This window comes from Pholcus phalangioides, unplaced genomic scaffold, assembly GCF_987345545.1.
Source record: "Pholcus phalangioides strain wild (caught in Gottingen) unplaced genomic scaffold, Ppha-v1.0 ptg000042l_1, whole genome shotgun sequence".
In the NCBI taxonomy this organism is placed as follows: Eukaryota; Metazoa; Arthropoda; class Arachnida; order Araneae; family Pholcidae; genus Pholcus; species Pholcus phalangioides.
This window is the reverse complement of record NW_028301628.1, coordinates 38,648,329-38,667,117: the sequence shown is the minus strand read 5'-3', so window position 1 is coordinate 38,667,117 and position 18,789 is coordinate 38,648,329. Positions and strand designations below refer to the sequence as shown.

Genomic DNA, 18,789 nt, shown 5'->3' with positions numbered 1-18,789 from the left:
ATACTTTATTTCAGTATGTGTTTGACCAATAGATTGTCATTTGAGGGTTATGAAAATGCATTGGAATATAATACTTAGTGAACCTGATAAAATTTACTTGAAGGGTTCTTTTCCAGATATTTCTAGAGTTGATGAAGTGTATATGAGCTATTAAAAGCAGGTAAATCGGTGCAGTGTATTTTCAGCAGTTTGTTATCCCAATTTTAAGGGTAAAAAAAATGTTTTTATTCTTCCAGTGTTTATCATTTTTCAAAAAACAAAGTCTTATTCACAGGTTTTTGCATAATATATTGCGTATATATATTAGACCAGTCGACTCAACCTTTGACATTGGGGGGCCCCATATCGCCTAGGAGCCTTGTTCCAGGATGTGGGGGCCATGAGATTTGTATACAGTAATTGTCTAGTAAGAAGAAAATATATCCAATATTTGAGGGAAAATGACATTCAAATTTGTGTAGAAAGACTTGAAAGCTTAATATTTCGTTATATGAGTGTTATATGCCATTTTTTCTCTTTAAACTCCTTTGGGCAGAACATATTTTGCAAACCGAATGCGTATATATATATATATGCTGCGAAAGATCGCAGGGAATGTTCTGCAAAGTTGGAAGAACTTGGCTATTGCAGAGGATGTTTTGCAAGAAAGCCATGTTACGGGGGAACAGGGGAAAAAAAAAAGTTAGGACCCAGTTGGTCACGTGATCGTCGTTTCTGCTCGGAGTGCCATAGCCCTCTCTTTCTCGTTAGCCCCGCCGCTAATCCATACAAAGGTTTTTTTTGTTTCCAAAAATATATCTTCGCATCATCCAGCTGTTAAAAACCTTTGTATAGAGATCGTCTGCCTTCAATCATTAGTGCGTTGTTTGACAGTGGGTTCGAATCCGAATTTTGTTTGCATCACCCCTTTTTTCCCTACCGTACCACATTTGCAATGTCTGCGAGAGTTTGATTGCCATCTATCTTCCACAAAAGGAAACTAAACAAATTTTTTTTTTTTCGCTCCCGCAGAGGAAGGAGCATTCACCCGACTATTTGCGCAGCCAAAGGGTTAAGTGAGGATATTTTCACTTGGAATTAAACCATTCGTTCTCATTTTTACAGTTTATCGCAATATTACAAGATTTTTTTTTTTTGCTTTACTCACCTGCACATTCCTCACGATGGCAGTAACCATTTTCACACACCTGCAAAAATGAATAATTAACGTGTTATAGTTTATGAAGGCTTTGGGGGGGAAAAAGAAAAGTTTTCTCACTGAAATGAATAATCTGTGATAGGGTAAAATGAAATTATTAACATTCGTTTTATATTGAAAGTCATTAAAATATTACGTCGGCGGCTATAGGAAAGGCGAGGGGTTTCGGATTTTCTGGCTTTTGATGACAAGGGGGGGGGGGGGGGGGAACAGGGTTTGAATGATGCATGCGTCATCAATAGCCCTTTATAAAAATATGAAATATTCTTAATGACATCTTTATTGGTCTCTAAATGTTCCGCGGATCTTTTAAGTGATTTGGAAATGTGTCGCGTGCCACTTCAGTGCTCTAGAAATGTGTCGCGGGATACTTAAGTGCTCTAGAAATGTGCCGCGGGCCATTTAAGTGCTCTAGAAATGTGGTCGGGGGACACTTACGTGCTCTAGAAATGTGTCGCGGACCACTTAAGTGCACTGGCACTGTGCCGTGCGTCACTCAAATGATCCGCAAATATGGGGGGAGGGGTGTTGGTTGAGCATATATGGCTTAGAGGCTGGGTTTCAATGAATTTCTTAAAGAGGAATTTTGAGTTCGTAGCCTTCAAATATCATTGCAATTAACAGAAATTTATTATAATAATATATATAAAGGTATTTTCTTCCGATATTTCAATTCTTTTTTAAATATTTTTTGCGTCAAAAAAAATCAGTTTTTGATCGCCTGGGGGGTGGGCATGGGGAGAGGCTCGTGCGCCCCCCCCCGGGTGTGTATCTCTGATTCCAATGTGCGTTAGAAGATACGGGGGGGGAGGGCAGAGCTGAAGAAATTTTGCTGGCAAGGGGGAGGGGTCAAAAATGGCTAAAAAAAATATGCTGACGTATTACTTGAATGGCCCCTTAATACGTTTGTAAAATGGTACTGGAGTTAACTTTAATAGCATATTTTGATAGACAGCTCCTCGAAATGTAATATATGAAACACGATTGCAAAAAATTCTACAAATTAAATGTTTTGGTAAATTCACAGTACATTCAGATAGTAATGGTGCAAGTTATGAACCAAAATTCAAAGGGTTGTATGATATGCTCATAAGTAGGGATCGGATTTTTATGCCCTAAATATGAGACGTCGTTGCTTATAGGTTAAAAAACCTGAATTTTCCCATCACCAACTACGTTTCGTCTTTAGGGCCATAGAAAGTTACACTCTAACCTGTTGATATGAATGCGAATTTTTTGAAATTTCATTTAATATATACAATATATCACTATAATTAGAAAAATGCATGTAATAGACCTCCGATTTTGTTTCCCGATCTTAACAATATATGACTGAATATCATATGAAAATTTTGTAACGATACAATGAATAGAGTTTTAGAAATCATGTCTCAAACTTAAGTCAAATGCCAAAAATATCACTCTTCGAAAAACGTGTTTGAGGAGCTTATTTTGAAAAGTGAACATTTGAACACAATTACTAAATTTGCAGTAGAAGTAGAAAAACGTAGTCCTGGACTGCTTTACAAAAGAGGAAAATCACCCACCATGTGGTATATGTGAGTGTGTTATACAGTATAAGAATATTTTAAATACTTGTGCTTCTTAATCAGCATTCAAGTTATGTACCATTTAACTTTTGGAAATGTTCCGTTTTGAAAGAAAATTAGTGGAAATGTTCAAGGGCGTAGCCAGGGGGGGGACTTGGGGGTCTGGTCCCCCCCCCCCCGAAATGTGAGAAAATGACCGAAAAAAGGGAAAAAGATGGCCAAATCCATTGTTCTGTCACTTTGGTCCCCCCCCCCCCGAAATGAAAGTGGTCCCCCCCCCGAACGAAATTTCTGGCTACGCCCCTGGAAATGTTGCCTTCTGATTAAAATTGCGGTTCGTTTCAAGTCTAAAAAATTGGAAATTTCTACGCCACTTGTTGATTCCAGAAGGTTTCACTTAGCAAAGGAAGGTACCCTTACTCTCGTGAGTGACGTAAGAAACACGCTCATTCCACAGTGGAAACTCTCATAACGGATACTCGTGTTAGCGGACTTCCACTAATGGACACTTTTTTTAACTACATCGACGGGCTCAATATATTTTAAAACCCATTGGAGCGCGATAGCCCGGTCGATAAGATGCTCGGCTGAAGTACCAAAGGATGTTTAGAGGTGTCGCGAGTTCGACCGTGTCAGAAAACTTTCCTCACGCAGGGTACAACAAAAAACGGCGACTTGACCGCAGTAAAAAATTTGCACCGCAGGGAGTCCCCATCGAGGGTTTAGCGCACCAACCTCTCGATAAGTATCAAAAACAAGCCTGCCGTTCGGAATAGGCAATAAATTGTAGGTCCCGGTCTAATTATCCCTCGCGTGCAGAAAATGACCGTGGTGCGGCAAAAATGATCAAATGATCATTAAAATCCATTAACAGACAAAATTTTCGGTTCCATGGGTGTCTTATCGAGAAGTTCTACGGTAAAATTCGACTTTGAAAATGCTTCTTAAAAAATGTGAAATTTTGAAAAAAAAATATCCTTTAACGCTTATAGACAACCGCTTTGTTATATTCCCTTTTCAATGAAAAATACAGAGTGAAGCAACAAGTTGGACATGTTCCCGTCTGGTAGAAACGACAAATTTTGCATTGTGATTTCTACCAGAAATATTCCCGCTTGTGTGAACGCTGTTGCATAATCCGACAGAGCTTATCCCAGAGATTCAGGAAACCGTTGAAAAGTCGAAAGCAAAGTGGAATTCATTGCATTCGATTGCATTCGAAAAAAAATTGGAAATGTTCCTTTTTCAAAATAAACTCCTCGTTTCAAGTTTCGATTCACAGCAAAGGTGTATTAAAGATACCTCGAGCCGCTTTGATTCACAGATTACTTAATGTAAAAGCGCAAGACGAAAGTGAGCTTTGGTTCTGAGTGTCACTTAAACAAAACAAGGCCTGTTTTTGGAATCTCTCTCACAAGGAAAAAGTTGTTTTTTTTTCAAAATCACGTTGCAAACGTCGTCGGATACCTAGTCCATTCACATAGGCCTCCATGGGTAACAGTATGAATTATACGGCGAATATATCCACAAAATTACTTACTCCAGAACGCATGCAATCCAGACGAAAGCAGAGAGAGCCATTGGTATAAGTCTCATCGCGGCTATCTTTCTTCGTATTCGTATTGAAGCAATGAACGTGACAAGTGTTGTTCGGATCCTGCCAAAGATACGAGTAATTTTTTAGGAGACATTATATATATTATATATGACTATGACTTCTTCGATAACAACCACGACACATTAATAAGAATCATAACTGGCTTTGGGATCATGGTCAAAATCAGTCCTATTCGATAAGTTAAAACCATTCGTCATTTCAAAAATTAAAACTCTTTGAATTTACCAAAGATTGAAAGGTTATTTACTGTAAAATTAAATTCTTTTGATGCGAAATGATTGACTTGTTCCTTTCAGTTTCCCGTTAAAAAGTTCCAGGGTCAACCATATTTGTTAATGATTAAGTTATGACTATAAGCAATGAATGAATTAAATATTGTCTCGTGAATATGAATATAACATGTAGAAACTCCGATCTCTCGTATGTCGGACGAGTGCTCTACCTCTTAGCTATGGAAACAGATAGAATATTTCCTCCTTGGGGCGTGTGTATGCTGAATGGCTCCGTGCAGTGGACGGCAGCAGCAATCAACTAATATGGAGGAGAAGGCAGAGTTGGATTTTTTTTTCATCCCAAGTCGAGAGAACATCTTTCTCTACGTACATGTCGCTATCTGGTGGCCTTGATGTCATTCAGGAGCTGTTAGTTGATTGCTGCCGCCATTCATTACACGTAAAAATCCAGCATACACACGCTCCAAGGAGAAAATATTCCATCTCTTTCCATAGCTTAAAGGTAGAGCACTCGTCCGAGCACTCATACGAGAGACCCGGGATTCGATTCCCCGTGGAGGCAGAGATGAATTTCCTCTTTTTTTTCTCCTAAATCATCAACTCCATATATAAACACTCTTCCAGAAATCTTGTATGAACGGAACATGTTGCAAAAAATGCTGAAATTCACCATTCTAATGCTGAAATGATCAGTCAACTGTGTCGCAAAGTCTGCTTCATAGTTTGAATATGTTATTCATGTTTCATGAATAATAAAAAAAATATCATAATAAATGTTCATAATTACCAGGATGCCGATATAATCTTTACCATATTTCTTATCGCAGATATCTCTGTTATCTCTCTTCCATGTTTTCCCATTCAGACAGTACTATTGGTGATAACAAAAAAAATAACTTATTTACATAACTGCTGGAATACACGAATAATGAATTTGAACAGAATTGTTAAACATAATTTTACTTAAAATTCAAAAATCCAAAACTTTTCCAGATGGAAAGAAAAAGTTGGATCATAAACCTCATGTTTTCAGTTTCTAAAGAAGGAATTCTTAAACTTTTCACGTTCGTGAAACTCATTATGATTTCACAAATCTCGAGGCACTTTAAATAATGACGGCACCCTAAGATGCCACGACACACCTATTTAACACGTTGCAAGCGAGGGAACTGAAATCTCAGTCCAGCCTCGTCTGACTGGATTTATAAAACTCGTTCTTCTGCTGCAGAAAGTTGCCGAGTGCGAATCCTTTGTTACATTTTTAAAACAAGGAAACGAAATGGTATTCGATCTTTTTCCCTTTCCTTTGTGTAATTTAGTGTTTCCCAAACTGGGCAATATCGCCCGCTGTTGGGCGATGGAATGGTCCAAGGGGGCGATAGAACCTACTGATTTAACATAGGATCTTATGGGTTTACTTTAGTTCGGGGACGACGAGAGAAAAAACAATTTCTCAAGAAGGGGAGGGGGGATGGAACAAAAAGTTTGGGAGACTTATTCATTCAAGTTGGTAAGAAAATATTAAATGTTGGTTGGGGAGAAACAATAACGAGATAAGAATGATGACAGAGTTGCAATCGCGCCAGTATTGCGCCTAAAAGAGAAGGTGAAACACTTTTACGATTACAGCTGCAAACCAAACGCATAATAAGTGTTAAAAGTCACAACTCTTTTATAAGAAATTTTATTCCCGAAATAAATCTAATACAACTAATTATGCTATGCTGAGACGATGACACTGGATGGTTGAGGCTACAGTATCCCCCCCCCCCCGAGAAAAAAACACAACCAAAAAATAAGTCGAAGATCATGTCACTCTCCGCTATCACTACGAAGGTTTTGAAACGAAGGTTTTAGTACAGACTTTGCTGTCGAAACCTTCGTAGTAACAGCGGAGAGCGACATCATCTTCGGTTAAGTCGCCATCTGGTGGCAGTAGCAGAAAACTTCCACAGAAAAATTTCCCGTAAGAATGACTGCTTATCTGCATATACTTGATACAGCAATAAGTAGAGCCAGGAATTCATGCAAATATTATTAAAAAGGAGTGAAAAAATATGCACTTATAAATGCCAAAATATGCGCTTATAAATACCAAAATATACCCTAAAAAACCCAAAACATTTATTAAAAACCGAAATAGACACTAAATAAAAAACAGTTTGCAAGGTTAGCATCGCTAGGTCACGGAATTTTTTTTAAGACAGAAAAAAAACGAAAAAACAGCCGATAGGTGGCGCTGAAGTACACAAGTCAAAAGAGAAGGTACACAAATAACGAAGAGAATGAATGCCTCCAAATCGTTTATTACAGCAGTATGTGTTCCACATGACCACCACCACCACAGGGGGATAACACATTGCAGCCGAGTCACAAATCCAGCAACGGCAGAGCGCAGCAGGTCCACATACACGGTTTACAACGGTGAACTGGTTGTGGATTAGGAGCGGAGCGCAAGTTCTTAGAACCATCACATTTGCATATTTCCACCGTAGTCGCTCGTACCAGCCCCCCCCCATATCGGCTGTTTTTTGAGTCCCCCCCCCCCCCGGCCTTAAAAAAATTCCCGTATCCTAGCGATGCTAACCCTGCAAACCGTTTTTTACTTCGGTTATTTTTCCGGTTTTTATGAATTTTTCAAGTTTCTACGGATTTTTGCCCATCCTGTCCTATGATAAATATGAAAAATCAGTTGTAAAGAATAACTGGCCATTATGCATACTTACGAATCGTCTTGGTAAGTTTGATAAATTTATCACTTTTATCGGTGAATGCGCATGATACCCAAGCGTCGTGGGTAAATTTGATAAATACTAAAAAAAAATTATAATTTTTGCCGCAGATTATGCGTAATAACCAAATCTCGTTGGTAAATGTGATAAATACTTGAAATTCATCACTTTTATCTGTAATTATGCATAATACAGTATTCTAATAGGATTGGTGAATTTGATGAATATGAAAAAAAATTTCAAATAAGTCTAATATGTGTGTGATGAATATGGTCGGACCTCGATATAATGATAAGAAATTTTTCGATCATACCCCGATATAATGGTACAATACATGTATGAATATCATATACATAGTTCGTTGGGGGTTCCGCGGGGGGGGGGGGGGTGCATGTGTGGTGTAGCAGTAGTAGGTAGGGCCTCCAAAAAATGGCTCGGGGATCCATAATGTTCTTAAGTCAGCCACCTCGTTGGGCAATTTGTCTGTTGTGGCGTTGTATTTGTATTTGCATAGTGCGATTTATCATGTTTACTGACAACGCTACGCTTGGGTGTAACGCATAGTCGCCGGTAAAAGTGATGAATTTAGGGAAATTTATCAAACTTACCGAAATGATCGGCGATTGTCCATAATAGACCGGTTATTATATATACAGTAGTAGAATTTATTACATTTACCGTAACACATACAGGGTGTCCTGTAAGTGCTTATGCGTGCGTGCTTCATCTCATCAACCGTCCGTCATAGAGGCATGATTCCAATTTAGAAAATGCTCAAGAGGCGTTCAAAAATTACCCTGTATCAGTTTTGCGAGTGGAAATACAGTGTGTAACAAAGTAAAAAAAAATCTAAATTTTTATATGGTCCCTCTTGTTTTCTAACTTCCAATCACAAAATTGGTGCCATCTTTCCTGAAGCCAACAGAAAAAAAAAATTTCAAGTTTCTAAGCGTAATATTCGCTGTGATATTCGAATTCAAAATCGGAGAAAAATTCGGAAAGGACAGCAATAAATGAGGGTAGCGCTGTCCGTTAGATTTTGCTGTTCTTTCATAACTTTTCCCTGATTTTGAATTCAAACACCTCAGCGAATATTGCACTTAGAAACAGGAAATGTTTTTTTTTTTTCTGTTGGCCTCAGGATGTGGTATTGAAAAGGCGAATGGAGCGCATAAGCTGGACATTGGAAAGACCAAATTCACAATTATTTACTCAGGTTGGAGAAAATCCCAAATCCTGGAAAAGATTAAGTACAGACGCCTACACTGGTTGGGACATATTCTCCTACACGGCGCATTGCGAGACGCGATGGAAGGAAGGCATAGCTGCCAACTTTTGAAAATGCAAATTCGGGAGATTTTCGCGCGGACCCGTATTTTATGCTAAAAACCACTCCCTAATAAATACAAAAGGGATTTTTCTAAATAAAATAGGGATTTTCTCCACGTAAAAGTTGAAGCGTAGGGAATAAAATCCCTACTCAAAAACTGAAGTCGAATAAAATAGGGATTTTACACACATGGAAGTTAAACCCTTCGGAATAAAATCCCTACCGGAAAAACAAGTGAAATTGGGTGCCAAAACTTCAAAATGGTGATCTAAAAAAATAAAATAAATATTGTGTTCAATCATAAACGATGTGAACAAACATTCTGCGCGAATGACCCCAAAAGCATCTCAGAATGAAGGGGAAAAGTGTCAATTTTTGAAGAACACTGACTTTTCGTGACACTTGCTTGATGTTTTTCAATTTCACATGGATGATGATGTCAGTCTTTCCACCATGACCGATGTTCCACCATGTCCGTAACACAACTTGTACAAAAAGGAAAAGTCGGCCCTTTTCTGGAACGTTTGATGAAACGAAATTCATCGGGGAATAAGGCCGAGATTACACTATAAAAGTTCGATAAAAGTCCTTCCATAAAACTTAGGGAAAACAACCAATAATCATATCAATTACATTCGCTCCAATGTAACCAATTCGCTTATTGGTGGCATTTTTCAAGTTTCATAAAAGAACCTTTATCAAACTTTTATAGTGTAATCCCGGCCTAAGTACCTTTATCTATATAAAAGTGATTAAATATGTTTTTGCTTATCAGTATTCATATTTTGTTATATCCCACGTACGTAACTTCAACAAAAGAGGAAGTTTTGACCACATGTGCATCACTTATAATCTTCAATTATTATCCAGGACTATTGGCTGCTAAGCTATTCCCCTGCACGATAAGACAAACAACTTTCTTGTTACCATCAGGGGGTTTGTAAAACTTCCTTAGAAAAGGAATTTCCCCATTTACGATGTGTGACGTCATTTCGAAAGGGGAAAAAAACAGGCAAAAGACTTCACGCCCCACAAGAAATTCCTTAGGGGTTATCACTGACCTATAAGGAAAGCTATCAGTGGGGATTATTTTTAGAAGCGGGGATTTTTTTTCAAATGAAGTAGAGAATTTTTAGGGACAATTAGAGAGAGGGATTTTTTGTGATTTTCGTAAAAATTCGGGAGATTTAAGAAGTATTCGGGAGGTCGAGGGATGAAGCTAAAATTCGGAAGATTCCCGGAAAATTCGGGAGACTTGGCAGCTATGAAGGAAGGGGGAAAAGGCCAAGGTAAAGGCCCAGAGTCATCTAGATCTCAACTCTACTAAATGACGTAGAATGCACCAGCTATAACCAACTAAAGAACACAAAGCCCAAGACAGATACGAGTGGCGGCTGCTCGACATGGGGGCGAGGAATGATGTACCACTGATGATGATGATGACGATGATACAAAAGAACATTTTCATGCCAAATATTTTCTTGCAAGAAAATATTCTCCCTAAATATAGAAACACAATAAAATATATTTCGACCTACCAAATTCTCATCAAAAGTGTTGTAGTCTTCCTCAGAGAATACTCTTTTTTCATCATTGCAGTTACATTGATACGAGCATGGTGTCAGCTGAAAACACAAGGTATACAATTAATTTCAAGTATCATGAAGTAGATATATCACTGTCAAAGCCCGAAATTCGCGACGGGGCCGGCCGCTTCACGAATCATCCAGTTTCGTTAGATATTGACCCGGCAGATGTCCGAAGTTCGGATATTGGCCGGCCAGTTCGCGAAGTGGCCGGTGATCCCAGCCAAAGTCCGATAGCAAAAGACATGATTCGAGATCATCTTCAAGTTGGAGTATTTTCTCGTGATTATGTCCACACTACTTATGGCAACACATCAAATCGCAGTCACGATGGAGTAATAAGCCCCCCCCCCCCAAAAAAAAATTGTCAGAAAAAATTATGTCTATATATTATTTTCAGTCTTTCCTGTCCTTTTTTTTTTCTGTCGTCACACGAAGCTAATCCAATACGGCAGCTATATATAGCCATTTATCACAAATTGGCGGTGAAAAAAATGGATTTGGCTCCTTCCGGACCGTCTTACATCCGCATATCCAGTTCTGGAAAAGCATCTCTGGCCACTTCGCGAAATGGCCGGCCAAAGTCAGAATCATAATGTCTGCAATTCGGACTTCGGCAAAAACTCTTGGCCAATTTGTGAAGTGGCCGGCCCCGTCACGAATTGGCCGCACTTCGGGCTTTGGCAGTAACAGACCACCAGAACGGGTACTACATTGGTCTGAGCAGTGTCAGTATAATGAGACTACTCAGACCTCTGTTGCGTCCGTTCTAGTCAACGCATTCCATTGAAACTTGGTATATACGCTTTATGGACCATGGGAAAAAAATTAAATGCATCAAAAAAAGTGCCACTTTTTTCCCTGGTGGCCAAAATTGAACTATTTTTTTGATTGCACAAATCTTTCTTCCATGGTCTACTGAAAATTTGGCTATGTTCGGATAAGTAGTTTTTGAGAAAAACTACTCAGTGTGCGGGAACTTTAATTATAATCACCCAGTACATTTGACATCGATATTTTTTATGAGCATCTTTTTCATCCACTTCGTTGAGCACTTAATCTGTTGTGGCCTTTGTATGTATTTTTATTTGCAAATAAATTTTTCACAGTCGATTCCACATAAAACAACAGAAACATTTATTCAGCAATACGAATTTTTTTCACTCATTTTTATACATAGGAAATCACTGCTTCATTTCGCATCATCAGGTTTCCTCACACATGCTAATAAAGCATCATCAATATTCTCGTGGCTTCACAATACCCGATGCTAATTTTAGCGAGATATTCAGTTTTCATATAAATGTATTTATTATAGTAATTAATTTCATTCGGCATTTAGAGGCATTAACCTCTTTTCGATCACGGGCGTAATAATATTACGTCCAAACACCAGTGGAATAAACTCAAACAAGTTCTATGTGTTTTCTTTTCTCTCTCTTTACCATCGCGGAGCTTTATAGCAACCTTATTATCACTAATGTTTATTCGAAGTTGCTTTTTTCCCCTCCTTTCTTCATTATGTACAGCATCTTTCTACTATATACATGTGAGTTCGAAAGAGAACACTCTAAAAAAAACTCTCCTTATTTATATTATCTTTTCTTTTTTAACTCTTTTATCTATATTATCTATTTTCAGGTTTGAACCCCGTTGATGGCACAGTGGTGGTCAGCTGAAGTTGGTTTTTCAGCTTCGAGGGGCGTATGAGAGCCGGTCTCCCATTTTAAAAAGTCTCTCCGCAGATAGCAGGCAGACCTACAACGCGATACTGACATAATATACATAACACAAAAATTCAAGCATTTCAATCGTTACTTCAGAAAATGGAAGATAGATGGCATCATGAACACGAAAAAAGCGCAACTATACAACATAGTTACGTTAAGGTAGGTTTACCAACCGTCCTTCTTTTTGATGTCATTTCAAGCGTCCTCCTACGTTTCGGAAAATTTGCCCTCCTTTTCAGGTTTCCAGAATTATTTTTTTTCTTTTTTTCTGCGGAAGGGTTTTTTTCACTTTGAAACATATATCTCTTCATTGATATGAGTGTTTTTGTGTTCTTTTCCCACACGTATTCATCAATTGCCGTTGAAATTCTCAGAATTTTTTGTGTTTCTGCTTTTTTTAGCAGTTTTTATTGTTGTGGCCGGTTTTATTCGTCATAATAGTGGTGCCATCTATTGTTAAAATTGGAATAATCGACGTCATTAAGAGTGCGTGGGCAGGCGTCCTCCTTTCTCAGTTTCCAAATATGGTAACCCTACGTTAGGGCCACACATTCACTCAGAACACACATTTCGACATGTGCCGATTCGTTAGAAATCCCGAAGCGGAATGTGTACGAGGTACATGTACGGTTAAGTAGAAGTAGTAGTATATTATCTATACTATACTTTTTCTTTTATATATTTTTTTCTTCCCCCTTTCTTCGTTTTTTCAACATGTGGTTAGGTTAGGGCAAGGTTACCATATTTATCGCCGATTCGTTAAACAGAGATAATCGAAATTTCTTGCTAGTACTTTGTACGCAAAGTGATTAAGGAATACTCATTGTATGAATAAGTTTGCATAAACAAATAAATTTTTTGTTGCGCAATAATAAGTACCTGTACTCCACTATTAGCATCACAGCCGTGTGCACTGCATTTACCGGGTAGTTTTTGGTTCTGCGAGGTCTGTGGGTCTGTAAAAAGAAAAATAAACCGGTTTTGTAAGACAGGGATATCAGAGTCAATATCAGACTACATGAGAACTCTCGGAAATAAAAAATTTCATGATTACATGAACTTTACATGATTTTCATGTAGAAAAATCTTTGCACTTCCTACTGTTATTTATGTTTTGTATTAGTGGTCTGCATAGTGCTGTAATATCATGTATCTTAACGACAAAAAGTCAATATTTTATTTTCAAACATCATTTTTTTTATTTTCTTCACTGTCGGTGAATAACCACTGTGTTCAACATGTTCACCCCCAACCAGAGACGCGTTCAGGGATGTGTGACAGGGGCGGTCACGCGGTGCCCCCGCATTTTGGGCTCTGCACTTACGGTTATAATAGTTTCTTTCGTAAATACTGAATTTTCATCAATTCTGGATTTATTTCTTCCACAAATTCTGAATTTTCATCAATTCTGGATTTATTTCTTTCACAAATTCTGAATTTTCATCTATTCTGGATTTATTTCTTGAGCCATTCTGCTGGAAATTGTAGAAACTTCATGAGAACAGCTCACAAATAAAAATCGAATGTTTAGGAGTTGCTTAGAGGCATCAATGCCGAAACGTGATCAAAATATAAAATGTCTTTATTTGAAAAGTACAGCGTGTTTCAAAAAGAATCATCTGATTTAAAAAAAAAATCATAACTATTCGGTTTTTAATCCGTTTCGATCGAATAATGTATAGGTAGAAAGAGGGAAATCTCGAGTTTCACGCAGTTGCCAACAGGTAGCGCTAACGCTCTTCCTTCGGCCGCCACTTCAGTATTTGTGAAGATTGGCTTTTCCCACAGTTAGAAACCGATTCGGATGACTTCATTTTCCAGCAGGACAGGGCACCACCGCACTGGATCTTGGACGTTCGAGAACTTTTGAACAATCACATTCCTAAACGATGGATAGGCCATACGGGACCTGACGATTCAGTTAAACATCACTGGCCTCGAAGATCGCCGGACCTCACAGTGTGCAATTTCTTCTTCTGGGGGTTTATAAAAGACTACGTTTATGTGCCTCCCCTTTCAGCCACATTAGCCGAACTGAAGATACGCATAACAGCAGTAATGAATGCAAACATGCTCAACATGCTGAAAGTTTGGGATGAATTTGACTACCGTTTAGACATATGCCGTGCATCCCAAGGTAGACAGATTGAGCACATTTAATTTGGTTTGTAAAAAACTTTCTGATTAGCCATGAAATATAAAATTAATCTTATGTTCAATATTTTTCGTAATATACGTGTTACAAAGCGGGTAATTCTTTTTGAAACACCCTGTATAACAAAACCATGTTGCTTTCCTTGAGGGCAACACGGCCAAATAAAGGGTAAACTAATGTATCATTCCTAACTGTTTGCAGCAGCGTTAAGATGCGAAATAAAGAACTAGATTCGCATACCTTTACGTGAGCTCCTTCCACACGTTCCGTTGTTGCATACCTAAAATGAAAATATTCGAGGATACAATTTTTTGGTTTATAAAAAAATAAGAAAATGATGAAACATTCCAATGAGAACAATTTTCATATTAACATTTAAAAATTTGGCTCTTTTTGGTCTTTGAGTTCGTATTTGTAATTAGTTACTGCGAGATTAGGCATCAATACAGAAGATTTACTTACGCTGAGAGCGTTTCTTTTGATGTCGAAGCAGGTTTTTCCGTCTGAATAACTGGTGTGGTAAAATTCTCTACTAGCTGCGTTGAAACATCTCACACGACATGTGTTATGTGGATCCTGGAAAGCAAATGTCGAGTTATCGAATGTTAATAGGGTTCATTCAATTTTGGAGACTTGTTCTGGAAATTTCATAAAAATTAGTACCACAAACTAAGATGATTTGGGTACATTTATTTCTTATTAATAATATTAATAATTTCTTATTAATTTCTTCCACAAATTCTGAATTTTCATTTATTCTGGATTTATTTCTTCCACAAATTCTGAATTTTCATTTATTCTGGATTTATTATTATTTATTTATTCGTCTATAAATCTCTCATAGTTATCCTGCCTTTTTTCCCACCTACTTTTACCATAACCTAGTGTTTCAAGGTTTAATAAAAACATTGAAAAATTTTGTTTACAATACGTAGTGGGTACGTCTTACACTACATACATATAAAAGACATAATGTGTGTAGAAAATCACGCATTGTGTGTGGGGGTGATGGAAAAATTCATTTTCTTTATAAGAAAACGCATCGCATTCAAAAGCACTATCAAGTTAACGATTTTAAACTCGGTTTCTCAATAAATGTAGTTCACGTGTATAGGGTAAAAAGACGAGTCCAGTTTATAGGGAATGGAGTCTCTCAGACCCCACACCCACGGTGCCAAGTTAAACAAAGATTCTGGTTACAGAGTGTAGACAATCACCACATGAACACCAATTTCTATAAGTAGTGCAAAGTTCTAGGTATTAAGTAGCATTCAAACTTTCGGGAAGTGGATTTTTGACACAAATTTTGGATGATATATTGTTTAATTCGAGGCACAAAGTCTAAAACCGAACTTTAATGAATTTTTTTACTCTGAACATCCCTTCGTTAGTACAGCTCACGAAGTAATTTTACCATAATTCAATGAAGTTAGAGCCTACAAAAGTTATGCAAATATGAATTTCAAACTCACCACAATACCAGTGAAATTCTTCCCTTTATCACCACAAGAGTTATCGGTCACTCCTTTCCATACGGTTCCTTTAACACAAAACTGGAAAAATAAAAATTATGATTAATTAGTTAGGCGAAAGGAAAAATAATTTCAAGGGGGAAACGAAGCGTTTCATATAGTATCGCCTTTTGAGAAATGTAAATAAATACAGTGAAATCTTCATATATAAAGATGCTATAACGAAAATTATCGTAGTACGATTTTTGAAGAACCCCTCGGGAAAATAATCTCCTGTTGCCAAACTGGAAATGTCAGGATATGCTCGAAGCTGCCAGATTTATCTAGAAGGTCTCCAGACGATGGCGCCACAAAACCGGAACTAGAATTTCCGTCGTATCTACAAAAACGGCCAGAATTGTTGGACAGGATGCTCAATAAGAGAACGCTGATCTGGTTAGCGTGTATCTCTGTTAGTGAATGCATGTAAAAACTTCTGTTCTGTGAATAAATTCGTGACGTCCTGAAGATTTATTCATCCTCCGATCATTTCAAGGACTTGTGAGAAATTATCAGGAACAATACTCTAAGGAGACCATGGAAAAATATCGTTAAATCGAGAGGCACCGCCAAAATTTATGCTATTGTTGGCATCTGCTCTGGATTGGCGATGTTAGTACCCACCATAAAATGCATTTATAAGTATACTGGATGTCCTGTAAGTGCTAATGCGACCTTTATTTCATCAACCGTTCGTCATAGAGGTATGGTTTGAATTTGATGAAAATGCTCAAAATGTGTTCAAAAATCACCTTGTACCAGTTTTTAGAGTGGAAATACAGTGTGTCTCAAAATGAAAAAAATCTAAATTTTTATACGGTCCCCCAGTCATCTCACTTTGAATTAGAGAGGTGTTGCCCTGTCTCTCCTGAGGCGAACAAAGAAGAACTCTAAGATTTCAAGTGAAATATTCGCTGAGGTATTTGAATTAAAAAATCTAAGGAAAGTTGGAAAAGAAGCGTTATTTTTTTGCTGTTCAAGGAAAAACTTACAGATAAGAGAGAGAGTAGGCATGAAGTAGGCCTGTATTTCCTTTTGTCACCTCGCCTGCCTGTTGTATTTTTCCGTCTCATGTACATGTATATAGTAGAACCTATTTAACCTTATATCCGGGTTCTAATAATAACTCTTATGCTTTTTTTTTCTTTTGAAATTCCAAAAGATTTTTCGTTTTACGTTCATTCGCTTACTGGAAAATAAAATTTTCACACTGCGCTTAAACTTTTGAAACAAACTGTATATAAATGTAATGGAAATCGAGTCCGAACATATATATATAGGCCAATGTGCAGATGTGTAAAAAAACACATACTAACCCTATTAGCTCCTACGCTAGTGTAGTCCTTTTTACGAAAAGTCTTCTTATGCCTGTCGCAAGTGCATTTGTAAGAACACGGTCCATGCTATGACCGAGAAATACAAAAATAAACAATATTTAATTACACATAGAAGTGAGTTCAAATAAGCGATGGTGGTCGGCACAAACAGTGCTCGTGAGAGAAATTCAATTTAATAGAAATTTACATGTGATTACGCCAGAGGTTTTTAGCCAGAGGTCCTCAGACCCTTTGGGCTCCTCGGGGGGGGGGGGGGTTCAGGTATGTCCGGGAGCTTGAATGGCAGAACAATAAACTTATCGTTTTTAAACTACAGTTTACGGAATATGGTTTTGTAAAGCGGTCCCGGGCTTCGTCTCATGATGGATATAAGCTAATAATATATCTTATAGGCAAGAGCAGGGCTGGCCAACCTTTTTCCAAGCCGTGCCACTATGAAAATTGTTTGCAATGCGCGTGCCGCTCTACGAAATTTAGCGATACGTCCCGTTTTATGGGACACAAACATTTTCTCTTCTGAAAAATATTGTTCGGCTGCCCTCTTATTTTTGAGTCATAAATTCGATAATCGTAATTCAGATTGTGTATGTACGTTATATCTGTAGAAGTTCATCTTATACTAACAGTATGTTGGACATAGACACCAGAACCTGAAGACTCATGCTTTATAAGAGCCCCCCTCCCACCCCCAAGAATTCATGGATACAATACATGTTTCTCATGCGGACATTTCTGAGTCTCGTGCACATGAGCAACTATTCCCAAAGATGAAAAACTGAACAGAAACGCGTCGAATAGTTAGTCATCATATACCTTAAAACCCCTCTAAATGGACAACTCTCAGACGCGGCCACCCCTCTTTTTACGGCCAAATTATATATAATTTTCCCCCTTATAATAAAAGTATGCATTTCAAACCCCTTATTAACTACCTGTTTTACGGACGAATTCTTTTGTCCCACTGGTGTCCGCCAACGAGAGGCTTTACTGTAATTATTATTTTTAAGAGTACCTACCATAGGTCTGTAGCAGTATGTAGTATTATTTTAAGAGCACCACACCTAAATATAGTTTTGGTGCCCTACAAGACCATCATTCATAGGAAAAGGATTGCTTAAAAGTTGGAGATAATTTCTTTGATTGAAAAATGGAATAGAATTTGATTAATTTTCGAAGTGGCACGCGTGCCGCCGATTGGCTACCGCTGGACAGGAGAGTGCCTGGCCGTCGTGTCAGTGGCGCAGAAGGTCCATGGAACACAAACGGTTAAGAACCCCTGAATTACCCTTTTAATTTTACACAGTAATATTCTTACCGCTACATAACTAGATTTGTCGCATCCCTTTTTTCCACACGTCTCCTCTTTTTGTTCCTTTGATAACATTTCTGCAAAAAGAAACGAATAAATGCACTGCATCGTATCCAGTCTTCTACACTTTACATGAATAAAGAAGAGTGACATCACATCTTTCAATGTGTAAGCAATATAAAATCAATAAATAATTGAGGATTCTTACTGGCCCCTTTGATGCTTGATACTTCACATTTCTTTTCATGACACATCTGAAAGGAAATATAAAACGTTAGTGAACATGTGTTTAGTTATTTTAAGAAGTAAACATTATTGTTACGAAAAATAACGGTAGTGCAATTTTTGGAGAACCCCACGGGACAGTAATCTCCTGTTGCCAAACCGGAAGTGTAAAGATAACACTCGAATCGTGTGGAAAGATCGAGAAGATCTTCGTTGACCTCCGTACGGTGGCGCCGCCAGACTGGTACTGCGGTAGAATTTCTGGAAAAATTCGA

At 37.9% G+C, this 18,789-nt stretch overlaps 1 protein-coding gene across 1 annotated transcript in view; it reads right to left on the bottom strand.

Annotated features, from left to right (window-relative positions):
* Window positions 1-18,789, bottom strand: part of LOC149065006 (uncharacterized) — a gene marked incomplete at its 3' end in the record, with an annotated part of 46,601 nt that overhangs the window by 11,130 nt on the left and 16,682 nt on the right. The window contains exons 6-16 of the mRNA XM_089254645.1: window positions 18,498-18,543; window positions 18,296-18,366; window positions 16,960-17,046; window positions 15,605-15,685; window positions 14,595-14,708; window positions 14,373-14,412; window positions 12,857-12,933; window positions 10,200-10,286; window positions 5,387-5,470; window positions 4,289-4,405; window positions 1,148-1,187 (exon numbers count right to left, since the gene is read on the bottom strand). Coding sequence (XP_089110771.1) covers window positions 1,148-1,187; window positions 4,289-4,405; window positions 5,387-5,470; window positions 10,200-10,286; window positions 12,857-12,933; window positions 14,373-14,412; window positions 14,595-14,708; window positions 15,605-15,685; window positions 16,960-17,046; window positions 18,296-18,366; window positions 18,498-18,543 — 844 coding nt within the window. The remainder of the gene's footprint in view (window positions 1-1,147; window positions 1,188-4,288; window positions 4,406-5,386; window positions 5,471-10,199; window positions 10,287-12,856; window positions 12,934-14,372; window positions 14,413-14,594; window positions 14,709-15,604; window positions 15,686-16,959; window positions 17,047-18,295; window positions 18,367-18,497; window positions 18,544-18,789) is intronic.